Source organism: Lactuca sativa, chromosome 5 (genome assembly GCF_002870075.4).
Source record: "Lactuca sativa cultivar Salinas chromosome 5, Lsat_Salinas_v11, whole genome shotgun sequence".
Lineage (NCBI taxonomy): Eukaryota > Viridiplantae > Streptophyta > Magnoliopsida > Asterales > Asteraceae > Lactuca > Lactuca sativa.
Genome location: NC_056627.2, coordinates 86,577,443 through 86,591,445, shown reverse-complemented (window position 1 = coordinate 86,591,445; position 14,003 = coordinate 86,577,443). Strand labels below are relative to the sequence as shown.

General features: G+C 38.6%; 1 protein-coding gene across 1 annotated transcript; it reads left to right on the top strand.

Moving 5' to 3' along the window:
- The first annotated feature begins 9,657 nt into the window (after positions 1-9,657).
- On the top strand, positions 9,658-11,283 carry LOC111911971 (uncharacterized). Its single transcript, XM_023907739.1, has 2 exons — positions 9,658-9,727; positions 10,634-11,283. Exons 1-2 carry the CDS (start codon positions 9,658-9,660, stop codon positions 11,281-11,283), a joined length of 720 nt encoding a protein of 239 aa, XP_023763507.1.
- Positions 11,284-14,003: the final 2,720 nt, after the last annotated feature.

Below are 14,003 nucleotides of genomic sequence, written 5' to 3'. Positions count from 1 at the left end.
ACGTCCTCCACCCCGGAACATTTCCGCCGTTCTTGGTTTTGGGGTGTGACAGATTGGTATCAGAGCTTTGTTTATAGTGAATTAAGTATATCAACCCATAAAAGATATACTAACTATAATTACATTGGGATTAAAACACGCTGTCTAAGAGTTTATACTTTTAAATAATAAAATATTTAACAAAGTATACGTGCCTGCATTCATACTAAAATCCATGTTACAATGACAAGAACAAATGTATTGCGATTGTTGAATATCACAGGTAAGCTCGGCGATGTATTGGTCAGTCTTGGGAGTGGTATAGCCTGATCAACTATGCTGTTCCAAGGAGTGATTAGCACAAGCCCAAGAATGGTTGTGATATGGCAACAAGTCTAAAAACTTACCACATTACCACAATGAGAACATTATAACAGAACCTAAGTCTAAAATACCATAGGGGTGTTTTGCGTTACTATAAGTACGTCATACTTGAGAACTAAAGCGGGATCTTCATTACTAAGTGGATAGTTGCTAAGTTGATACACTAAAGTTATATGTAACTAGGATGTTATAGACTTAGAATTGGTGAAATTTTTGCTTTAACCCTATTCCTTGTGAATTTGGAGTTGAGGTCACTTATTCGAAGGCCTATCCTGTGTTGATTACATATAACTGGTATGCACTTTACAAATAGCGATGTAACTAATGAAGATTTCTTAAATAATTATCTAGATAGTTTGTCTAATAATTATTTTCTTACCCTAAATTCTCGGGTAGATAACATGGCTGGAATCCATCCCCAAGTCAACCTGTTACTTCCGAACGAAGTTATTGCTGGATGGTTTGGAGAAGAACCAGATAATGATCATCCGATCCCTCTGAATGATCACCATGCTGAATACCTTTCAGATGGTGCTAACTCCGAACCCGAGGTTGAGGATCCACCCCAGGCAGCTCCCGTTCCAATTCCTAACCCTCGTTCAGCTTTTCATGGCCCGACGCCTCCATGGGTGGAATATCTGGAAACATGGAGCGAAGATCAAGATCAATCTATGTCGTTCAATGGAGACCAAAGTTTCTACAACGTAAGTGAAGGGAGCTCAGCAGACAGAGTTCTACCAATTCTGGTCCGAAGAGTTGCCAGAAACGAAATTCAGGGCAGGACAGCCCTACAACGTATCGCAGAAGTTGATACAAATGAAGGAATGCATATGCTTTGCACCAGTCGCCTTGAACATGCTCGTGATAGATCTGAGAGAAACCATGAAACCCTGCTGCAAGCACTGGCTGAATCACGAGCCGAAGTCATAGAACTTCGAGTACGCCAGAGAGTGTATGAAAGACACCTACTTGATCTAGAATGCCAACTGGCTGAATAGATAGTTCACCAGAGGGATGACCATCGCTAGTAGTAGATACTTTACTTTATATTCCTTGTTAGAAAGGAATCGTGTTTCTGTCTATGCCCAACGTGGCATCTTTTATGAAACTATCTTGTGCTGTAAGTACTTTTGGTTAGGTCTTTACGCTGTCAAGAACTATCTTCTCTGGATATGATGTAAGACCTTTTTACAAGGTCATTTTCCCGAACTTGTACGTCATGAATACCAAGGATAATGACAATCGGCTAACTTCTGCGTCATTCTTTATTCAAATAATTTTATCATACTTTCATTAGAGTCTATCTGAAACATGCTTTCATCAATTCATTGGACTATAGCCATTTAACTCCGGAGATATCTCCAAGTCTCTTTTAATGGTTGGATCACGTTATTCTCCAACCAACGATATCTCGGTTAGAACGACAAACATCTTGAGACCATTGTACGAACTTACTTCCGATCTTTTTAGGACTGCATCATAGGTATGTAGGTCAAACCTTCGTGAATATACTCCCATTCCGTACTAGGACTGCATCATAGGGATGTAGGTCGAACCTTAGAGAACATACTTCTATTATTTTCATGAGCGATCGAACTACGTATAGGTTCAACCATTTTCGCTCACAAATTCATTTTTTTCGGTATAACAGAATCATGTCACCCAAGAAAAACGATCAGCCCATCAACCAAACACCAACTCTTCAGATTGATGCAGCTACCTTTCAAGCTGCCGTGTCAGTTGTTCTGACCCACCTGAACGCTAACAACGCAAGTGTTGGCAGGATTGTTAACAATCATTCCAATCCAAGTAACAATCAAGCACCTCAACAAACAGCAAACTACCATGATACCTCGAATTCCAAGACCAAGAGTAAAAAACGGAAGTCTTGGAATAAACCTAAGGACAAGTCGCTTTGAAGGGCGAACAGGAATCAACCACTAGTAACAACCTGCACAACCACGACATCAGTACCTCCTACTACCATCCCTTCGGGCATCCCAATTGTCCCTAAACCAGCCAAGCAATATGCTGGCAATCTCCTAAAATGCGTCCAATGCAGCTTTCACCACCTTGGACGTTGTGGGGAAATGTTGTGCTCAAAATGCAACAGGAAGGGGCACACCAGACGTTTCTGCAGGATCCTGACAAGGCCGATCAACCAAGTGCCCAGCACTGGTGTGAACCAGGCTTGCTACGGTTGTGGCAAGGTAGGTCACTACAGAAGAAACTGCCCAGAGGCAGCAAATGCTGGCACAGACAAAAGTGTGCTAACGACAACCACCGCAAGAGAGTCTACTCCAGACCCACGTTAATGTAATTTAGGCATTTCGTTGTAACAGACTTATGAACCATCCCAAAACTATTGAAACCAGAGTCTTATCTTTTGCGAGATCCCGTCCGTTTAGGGATGCTCGTGTTGCGTATACTTGTCTTTTGTAGTATACCTTGTCCGCAGCAATAGTCTTGTAGTAAATCCTAAGTACAGTAACTCTGTTAATGGTTGCACTGTTGTGTTTTGTCTGTAACGCCTTATGTTCAAATCTAATGTATTTAGTTTCCATATGAATCCGACTTTATCATATGACTCGAGTAAATTCGATCCTCGCAATACCAGCTTCATAAGTACATCTCTTTCTTAGTAAACGTCTTTTAGCGAAGCCGTCATATCAGAACACCGAGGTACTCGTGCATGAAGTACCTTATAGTTCTTTTCCTTTCCGAAGGAATCCCCATAGTATTACTCGTGCAGTACGTCAAGTTCAATTCCAGGATTTATACGGTTGATCTATCACTGAAGAATGTATACATGAGAGTGATATATAATCAATGTTCTACAGTTTTAGAATTGATGATTCCACTTTAACTTCTTTTCCGTTGATGGGATGTGAGATTAAGGAATAATCAGTTATTCGACTACTTTTTCAACCTTAATTATATACGACTCGTATACACGAGATTGTGACCATTGAACCATGTATGAATTCTAATATGAACTTCAGGACGGAGATTGTCCAATAGTACGAGTAAATTGCATTGGCGTAGGAACAAACTTAGAACCCAGTATGACTCTTATAACCAGATCGCCTTACAGTCTAAACACCTACGGAAGATACAAGAACAGCCCGGACAACACAGCGAACTACTCAACAATAGAATTAGAAGACCAGGCTTTTCACCCTTGAGAGCTCCAGTCTTATTCTTACCAGAAGTCGACGGAGTGCATCATATGTACCTCGACGACTGGAGACTTCATTAAGATTTCCTTTAGAAATCATTGTCTTTGCCTCGCATAGACGAGTTGATTAAGCAAACATAGGGAAAGAGTTACTTTCAGAAATGGACCTGAGATCCGAATATCGCCAGTTCGAGAGTTCGAGAGATAGGGAAGGATGTCCTGAAGACTATCCTCCGAACTCGATGCGGACATTTCAAGTCCGTAGTGATACCCCTCGGATAGGACCAATACGCCCATAGTATTCATGAGCTAAAGGAGTAGGGTACGTCTTTCTTACTGAGATCAGTTCGTCATTTCTCCATGTAATGACTTACTTATCTACCCTCGTAGTGAGAAAGAACCGATGGAAACATTACCCTCGGAGATACTTTTCACAAAGTTCTCTGAACATGAATTTTGGAATTAAAGAGTCAAATTTCCTAAGACACACTATTAGTGATGTGTAAATTCTTGAGTACTCTGGCAAGTTATCCAAAACCGTTGGAAAATTGTCGGCACCTTACTCACCGACGGAAAATTCGCCAAATTCTAGGTCTTACAGACCTACTATCATAGTCCATTCAAAACTCCTCGGAAATTTCAGAAACCCTTTGGACTTTGACCCAAGAAGGGGCGACCCTTGACTGGGAAGTTAAGCGAGAGAAATAACCTTTGGAATTCCAAGTGAGAGGCCCGATTTCTTTAAGAAACCTCACTCTGGGAATGGTTCAATACGCTTCATAAAGCGTGGAAAGCTAAATCCAATGTAGTTAGGACCTCCGAGATTCTTATCAGAATCGGTCGTGCGTCTCACAAACTAGACCTACTCTGCGAACTCAATAACGTACCTTTTACCCTTCGCGTCTCGAACATGAAAAAATACCTTTCCGTTAGGACTCTCATAAGCCCTCTCGACGAGATCGAGATTAACGAGATCCACACCTTCGTATTTGAACCGTAGTGACCCTCGACCGAGAGGTCAAGCGGATGAAGCAACGCCGTCGCCCTTTACTGAAGGTTCGTTGGGATACCAACCGACAACCCGATTTCACTTAGGAGCGTGAGGAACAAAGAGATAGGAAGTTCCACTTCATTACTCGATCATTCGTACCTACTTCCTTGCCTAAATTCTAATTTAGGAACGAAATTCCCTTTAACAGGGGGATGATGTGACAACCCGAAATTTCCATTATGAACAAACCATATCAAGCCAATAGAAGTTGGAATAGTTACAAAGAAATTCCAGACTTTGGGTATAAGTTTGAGTATTTCAGGTTTAACACTTAAGGAGATATTAGGAGAGTGGATGCACTAGGGTTTTGTGCAACAATGTTATTCCAATACTCTATGATATTAGAGTTCCTTCCGGGAATAAAATATTTTCTGCCAAAAATCTCAGGACTATAAATAGAATTTTGAACCAATTTCATTCATTATTCACATTTTCGACTAGAGAAAAGCCATTTTCTCTCTCACAGATCTTCGGGTTTTCATCCTAAATCGTGAGTACCTCTCTCTAGTAGTGTTATATAGCTTATAATGTGTTTATAACATAGACTACATAGCTAAACAACTAGATTTAGGAGTTTACTCCCCAAGGTGTTCTTGGGCGGTAAACTCCCGAAACAATGCCTAGCCTTTCCCCCATGATATGTTACTACCTTAGGCTTGTATATAGGTGTAATTAGGACAAGAAAACAACAATGAAACACCAAATTTTGGGTGTTCACGGCCCAAGAAGATCTTGGACCGTGAACTCCAAAAAAAACATTGACCAAAGAGTGCTTTTAATGCACCTAAAGCCTTGGACTATCACATAGAATTACTTCCACTTAAATCAATGACTTTAAAACATCAAAAACCCCTCCCAAAGAGAGATTACTGTCGTAATCTCTAAGGGAAAAGGCTCTTGGGCCGTAAACATGAAAGAAGGGCACCAATGTGTGCCTAAGGCCTTCATTAGCCTTAGATAAATCTGTAGAACCTATCCTACATGAGTTTGGTGCTTGAAAGCACAAAAATATCCACTTCCATATGAGTTTATGGCAGTAAACTCAAAAGGAAATGGCCTTGGGGCTGTAAACTCCTCAAAGGAGTGTATCTATGCCCTAAAACCTCCCATGAAATTAACCACCAAGTAGGAATACTTCTAGGGATCATTTGGAACTTCAAAAACACAATATGTCACCAAGCTTGGGAGTTCACGGCTGTAAACTCAAGAGTTTACAACTGTAAACTCCTTGTTTGATGGTTATGAGAGAGTAAACTCATGTATAGAGTCCTTTGGAACCCTAAACCCAATTGCCTTGTCCCACAACAACTTAGATGCAATCCTTAGGGCTTATAACAGTTATATAAAGTGTTTATTATGTTCTAGGATGTCTTAACATTATCAATTATTAATTTAAGACTAATTGAGTGCATATATGTGTGATTATATGTTCATTAGGATCGTAGTGTGTGTACAAGTCCTCACTTGACACCTAACAATCATACACCGTCCAGTTCATCCAAACCACCATCTATAGGTGAGTTCATACCCCTAAAACAATGTTTTAAATGATTTTAAATGCTTTAATGGGGGGAATACAAGTAGAAAACAATATGTTATTAAATCACTCTTATGTATTTTATAACTGTGTTTTCATTCAGCAGATTTCACATACTACAAAATGTGATGCATGAAATGGTTTTCTATCTTAATAATACTTTATTATCAAATGTATTACTTTTGAAATGTATATTAAAATGACATCAAGTCATTGTTAATTATTATTCAAAACTCTTAGATGTCTTACAAAACCATTTTTACCTTCTTGAACAAAACTATACTTATACACTTATGTTCATATAAATGTTTTGAGCTTATAGTTTTCATCTTCATTCAGTTTCCCACACTCTTGTGTAGCAAGGGTGTATAAACCTACTTGAACAACCAATTACCTTTCAGTTAACTATCATAGGGATAGTTAGAAGATATCAAACATTATTCCTATTACAAGGAATCACACAAGAGTCAGTTCATTCCTGAGTCAATACCAGTACATTACATGATACATGAGTACAATTACATATTCATACATGATACATGAGTACATTTACCTTTGATTACCTGATACATGAGTACGTTTACATAGATACATTTATCTGAATACGCTTACATGAATACCATACATGAGTATTGTTACATAGATACATTATCCTGTATTCACTTACCTAGATACTTGTACCTAGAGTTACGAGAAAGATTTATTTGTACTTTCTGTGTTAATTTTCCTGTCTATCCCAGTACCCGGGATAACTAGGTGGAACTAACCATTCCGAATCCCAACTGATTAGCACCAGTGGTTGATGACCATCTACGGAGGTCTACGGTTACTACTTATACTAGGAACATCGATTACGGGACTAACCCTTCCTTCTCCCTGCTGCTGCTACAAAGGATAATTGGACAATCTTCAGATGTTCAATAGGTTATTCATTTCGCTTACTGCGATGTTGTGTTAGTCATTGTACCTAGTGATAACACTTACATTAGTACTTTTTCCTATTTACTTTATTTTGTGATACATTCACATAAACGAGGAGTTAGACTAAGTACTTTAGTACTAGTCAATAGAAGGGAAAAACTATCATTTTACTTATAGAACGTTCAGGTCTTGGTAGAAGACTATCATATTCTTTTGTAGTGTTAGTCCTAGTACCAAAGGATAACACTTATATTATATTCTTTTCCTACTTGACTTTATTTTGTGATACATTCACATAAACGAGGAGTTAGACTAAGTACTTTAGTACTAGTCAATAGAAGGGAAAAACTATCATTTTACTTATAGAACGTTCAGGTCTTAGTAGAAGACTATCATATTCTTTTGTAGTGTTAGTCCTAGTACCAAAGGACAACACTTATATTATATTCTTTTCCTACTTTACTTTATTTTGTGACCCATTCACATAAATAATGAGTTAGACAAATTACTGTTTGTAATAGTAAAAAAGGAGGAAAAACTATCATTTTCATAACAGAACATTCGAGTCTTGGTAGAAGACTATCATATTCTTTTCCTAATTTACTTTATTTTTGTGATACATTCAGATAAACGATGAGTTAGACTAAGTACTGTTTGTAATAGTCAAAAAGAAGGAAAAACTATCATTTTCATAGCAAAACATTTGGGTCTTGGTAGAAGACCACATTTCATACTAGTAGGAAATAAGGGATTTTCTAGGGTTTTCAAACTTATATCAATTGTTTCATTTAAAGATTTACAAGACATTCATAACAGTTTTCCAAAACAAGACAATGACACTTAAATACTTATGAATTCACCAGCTTTAGGCTGATACTCGCTTTCAAAATAACTTGTATTCTCAGGTCACCAGTTAGACAGGTATGATGTCCAGGCCTTGAGAAGACGGAGCACAGTCAAGACTCGTCTTATTTTGATTATTTATGTTATTGGTGTACATTATGAAAGAACACACATGTATTAAAACTTTACTTTTAATGCAATGGATGACGTTGTTGGTTGTTTACAACTTTACACTGTTATGATACTACACATGACGTCCTCCACTCCGGAACGTTTCTGCTGTTCTTGGTTTTGGGGTGTAACACCTTAGCTCATGAAATCGAAACTAGAGAGTCTTTAGAAGAGCATATCTGATTTATTGAAGCATGAAATATTCTCTCAAGTCTTCCAATTATTGCTGGTGATTTGTGGTTCCATTTGAGGCATTCACATTATTGGTGCTAGGATCTTAAAGCTTTAAGGTTTGCAACTACACTAATTTATGTCATGTAACTAAAATTTTTTAGTATATATAATCCATTTTATGCTAGTTAATACGATGCTTCAGAATTTTAAATGTTTGCATGTATATTAGAGAAAACATAGATCCAAAGCATCTAGGGTTGCATGTACACCATGGGAGTGTTAGAATGCTCAAAACCATTCAGTTGTTGTTTCTTTGACAAGAATCACTCTTTTGAGCATGTAGAAAAGAATCTCTATTAAGGCCAGGATCCTTCCAAATTTCAGGATCCTCAAATATCCAGGATCCCCAACTACATCAGGATCCCAGCTAATTACCGTTATTATTTTTATTGATATTTATAACGGTCATATTTATCTATAACTAACACATGTGCAGAAGTAGTCAAGAGAAGACTAATTCTCAGCGAAAAGTCATCTCAACTTTGCTAAAGACCCAAAATAGTAAGTCAAATAATGTCCAAGAAGCTGGTCATAGATGATCCAGAAAATATCAGACATCTTGTTGGCTAGATTAGACTATAAATTGACACTTGTAATCTGCACATAACACACTATTCTATAGCCTAAGCTCACTCTACAAATTTCTACATTCATTTACTAAGAAATCACTGTAATCTTTACTTTATATCAATAAAATAATCAAGGCAGGTGATCATTATCACCTCCTAAGGTTTTATGCCGGAGATTCTAGCAAGGATCAAAGGTTGTCCTTGTAAACCATTATGTCACTTTTCTTTTACTACTTGCTATTACACAATCTGAACATCATAGCTTCTCATTCAAGTTGGTTGATTAGTACTTGTGTAATTTTTGACCAAAACAACTTGGTGCTTACCATGGGGCCGTGGTGTTCAAAAATCCTCAAAAAACATCATGTCTACACAATTAATCCTCTCTTAATCCTTTGCTCCTTCCATTCCATCCAAAAACCTACTACCTCCTCGTATTGGACCCCCCACTTAGAAGAAAACACCTGACACTTCTTTGAAAAACACGCCCCTCAATCGTTAGTCCAGGAAGTTTTGGATCCTCAAGGCTCCAAGATCCAACTGCCTCATTCGCTACTGCAGAACTCTACATCGTGATGAGGAAAATGACGCAAGAGGTGACCCAACTACATGAGGAGAATAGATCACTGCTCATAGAAGTGTAGAGAATAAAGGCGGGATTTCAGAAATCCCAGGAAACTATGCCCATAGTTGTGCAAACAAGGATCCTAGACTTCAATAACATAGGATCCTCAGCAAATCACCAAAAGGATACAGTTCCTACCATTGTGGCGTAACCCTGGGGGCAACTATGGACAACCGATCATCCATGATCAATGGTCTCAATGAGCCTTTCAACACTCCTAGAAACCTTGATTCTAGTAAGTTCGTAAACAACAATACTATTAATACTAACTATACTAACGTTGATGCAGGAATAAACCCGAAGATTACTAGGGAACATCAACAATTAATAAAGATGATCGCCATTGTAACCGGAGTGGTCCAAACAATACCAGAAGCATCTCCTAAAAGCCACAAGATCTCAAAATTCACTCCTACAATAGCCGATACCGAAGTTCCTAAGCGCTTCCAAACTCCCAACATGAAGTTGTAGGATGGAACTATAGACCATGAAGAGCATATGGCCCAATACAGAGAACAAATGGTGATCATTCACATCCTATGGTACTTGAAAGAAGCTTACCTATGCAAAGGCTTTGGTTCTACCCTTAAGGATTAGCCCTCAAATGGCTGTTGAACGTTCGCCCATATTCTGTTACTTCATTTAAACACTTCATCAATATCTTTAATAACCATTTTTCTTGTAGCAGAACGTTCGGGATGATCACTAGTGATCTCTACCAGGTGGTTCAAGATCCTAAGGAGAAGCTTAAGGACTTTGTTAACAGATTTGGCAGGGAAGCTTTGAGCATCCCCAACATCGACATTGCCACCGTTGTGGAAGCTATTAAAATGGGACTAAGAAAGGATTCACCCTTCTATGAAGACCTAATGATGACCTCTTGCAAAAGACTAGACGAAGTCAGGTGTCGGGCGTTGAGATTCATAAGGCTGGAAGAGGATAGAGAGATCCAAAAGAAAAGCAACCCTTTTGGATTGATATGAGAACCCCAACAGCAAGCTCGAATCCTCAACTCAGAGATCCTACAAATGGAAGGCCTATTCCAAACCGGATAATGGCAGGGTTAATGCCCTTGAAGATGCATGAGAAGAACAAGAGCTTGCTAAAATCATTGACTATTGTTTTTATGTAGATGTTTCAGGTGAAATTCATGCTATGCAGGATCTTGGAGATAAAGAAAGATGGCTAAAGAGAGACAGCAAATCCATCGCTTGGAAAGACAAGTCCAAATGGTGTGCTTACCATGAAGACTTTGGCCACATGACGGAGGATTGCATAGCCCTACGAAAAGCAATCAGCTACCTCCTTAGCAAAGGACACCTCAAAGAGATCTTAGGCAGAAAAAGAGAAAAATCCACGGAGAACAACCAAGATGATCACAGGATCCTGGAGAAACTAGGATCTCCACCATCTAATGCTAAGATAATTAGCGTTATCTCAGGCGGATCTAACATCTGTGGTACCTCTTATTCTCAGGCTAAAAGACACGCCAGGGTCTCCAAAATAGAAAAGGAGGATAGACCACGAAAGAATACAATGGTCAGTAGTGAAAAAGAAATCACATTCGATGAGACCGACAGGGAAGGAATTCAGGATCCTCACCATGACGGCCTCATGATAACACTGTACATGGCTAACCATTTCGTCAGAAGGATCCTTGTTGACGGAGGATCCTCTATCAACATCGTACTCCTACACGCGCTGAAGAGAATGAACATCCTGAAATCAGAGATAGTCAGAAGATACTCCGTCCTCATAGGATTTAGTGGGAAAAAACAGTGGGAGAAATAAAGCTTCTGGTATGTATAGAAGAGGTAAACTCCTTACAAAATTTCTATGTTTTTGATACCCTGTCTTCTTATAATGTGATACTAGGTAGACCATGCATCCATGAGATGAAAGCGGTTCCATTAACATACCATCGGTGTGTAAAGTTCCCCACTCCCTGGGGGAGGATGAAGATCATGGGAGATCAGAAATAATTGAAAGAATGCTACAAAACCTACATGAAATATATGACGAAACCCCAACAAGCATAGAAATTAAGGCAGGGGGGCACGACATGCTCTAAAGACAAAGGAACAAGACGTAAAGGAATTGCCTATGGGCATTGAGGATTCCTAAGCTAAAGTCCTCATAGGATCCTCAATGCATGAGCAGATCGAGCCAGATTTATTAAATTTCTTAAGAACCAGAAGCAAGACATTCGTACGGAAACACAAAGATATGACAGGTATAGACAAGAGTATTATTACTCATTAACTTAATATTAATCCTTCTTTCAGACCAATACACCAAAAGAGAAGGAAGTTTGCACCTGAAAGGAATCAAATCATCCAAGAGGAAGTAGAGAAGCACCTCAAAACAGGGTTGATCAAGGAATTAAAGTTCCCAAGATGATTAGTCAATGTGGTTGTCGTACAAATGAAAAACGACTAATAGAGGGTGTACGTAGATTACACAAAACTTAACAAGGCTTGTCCTAAGGATCCTTTCACCCTACCACATATTGAATCTGTGATAGACGCCACGGATGGGCATGAACTCCTGACCTTCATGAATGCTTCAGTAGGAATCCAAGAATATACTACATTCATAACACCAACAGGTATATATTGTTACACCGCAATGCCTTTTGGTCTTAAAAATGTAGGTGTGACATATCAAAGATTAGTGAATTAGATGTTCAAAGACAAACTAGGGGACACCATGGAAGTTTATATTAACATCAATGAAAGTCGAATATCACCTTAGAGACCTAAATGAAGCATTTGACATCCTGGACAAGTACAATATGAAGCTGAACCCACTCAAATGTCACTTTGGAATGATGTCAGGCAAGTTCCTTGGATACATGGTAACCAAGTTAGGGATAGAAGCAAGCCCAGATTAAATAAAATCAATCATGGAACTAAGACCCCCATCTTCAATAAAGGACATCCAAAGGCTAACCGGAAGATTAACATCACTCAATAGGTTCATTTCAAGATCCTCAAAAATGTGCAATCCATTTTACGATATCTTGAAATAGTACAAAAGATTTGAACACAAGGAGGAACACGAGAAAGCCTTCAAGGAACTGATAGAATATCTAAGCTCTGCCCTGCTACTAGTAAAACCTATAGATGGAGAACCACTTATTCTCTACCTCTTTATATCCTCAAACACGGTAAGTGTTGTTCTGGTCAAGGATCTTAACGGGGAACAACATCCTATCTACCATGTAAGTAAACGTCTCCTACATCCCAAAACCAGGTACTCTCACCTCGAAAAGTTAACTCTTGCCTTAGTGACTGCTTCTACTATATTAAGACAATAATTCGAAACACACACTATACATGTAAAAACTAACTGTCCAATCAAGAATGTTATGAGAAAACCATAAATGTCAGGAAGGATGGAAAAATGGTTGATGAATTTAAGTAAATTTGACATCAAATACGAATCAAGATCCGCCATAAAATCACAAGCACTAGCAGATTTTATGGTTGACTTTAATTATGTTCTACAAAACGATGTAGACATGGAAGCCAAGAGACTCCTAGAAGACGAACATGAAGCTCCATCTATGAATAATGTCCATTTTCCCAAGTGTTTATCTTCTAGGAGTTGTTTGGTTTCAATGTCTACTTCGTTTTATGGATCATCACTAAATTCAACCACAAAGTCCGCTAATGCTTTTGACTTTATGGCGGATCTTGGCTCATATTTGATGTCAAACATTCTTAACTTCACTGACAATTTTGCCATCCTTCCTAACATCTTTGGTTTTCTCATCACATTCTTAATAGGATAATTAGTTTTCACATGTATAATATGTGTCTCGAAATAATGTCTTAACCTAGTAGAAGCAATCACAAATGCCACAATTAATTTTCCGAGATGAGAATACCTGGTCTCAAGATCCATATGACTTTTACTTACATAGTAGATAGGATGTTGGTCTCCGTTAAGATCCTTAGCTAAGATAGCGCTTACCGTATTTGAGGATACCAAGAGGTAGAGGAGAAGTGTTCTCCATCTACAGGCTTCACCAACAATGGTGTGGAAACTAAGTATTTTTTGAGTTGCTAAAAAGCTTCTTCGTGTTCTTCAGTCCATTTAAACTTCTTGCTCTTCTTCAAGATATTATATAAGGGCTTACACCTTTTTGAGGATCTTGAAATGAACCTGTTGAGTGTCGCTACTCTTCCGGTTAGCCTTTGGGTGTCTTTTGTTAAAGATGGAGATTTCAGCTCGATGATTTCTTTGATCTGCTTCGGGCTTACTTGTATTCCTCTCTTGGTTACCATATACCCAAGGAGCTTGCCCGATTTCATCCCAATGTGGCATTTAAGTGGATTCAACTTCATGTTGTATTCGTCTAGAATGTCAAAGGCTTCTTTGAGATCCCTGAGATGATCTTCAGCTTGCTTTGACTTCACCACCATGTCATCAATACAGAACTCAATGGTGTCCCCCAACTTGTCTTTAAACATCCGATTCACCAATCTTTGATATATTACACCTGC

What these genes read in the sequence shown, in the direction of transcription:
- LOC111911971 (XM_023907739.1), top strand. Translation starts at nt 9,658, where the DNA reads ATGGACAACCGATCATCCATGATCAATGGTCTCAATGAGCCTTTCAAC. An exon ending in TCCTAGAAACCTTGATTCTA is followed by an intron (nt 9,728 to 10,633) that starts GTAAGTTCGTAA and finishes TAGATGTTTCAG; the next exon opens with GTGAAATTCATGCTATGCAG.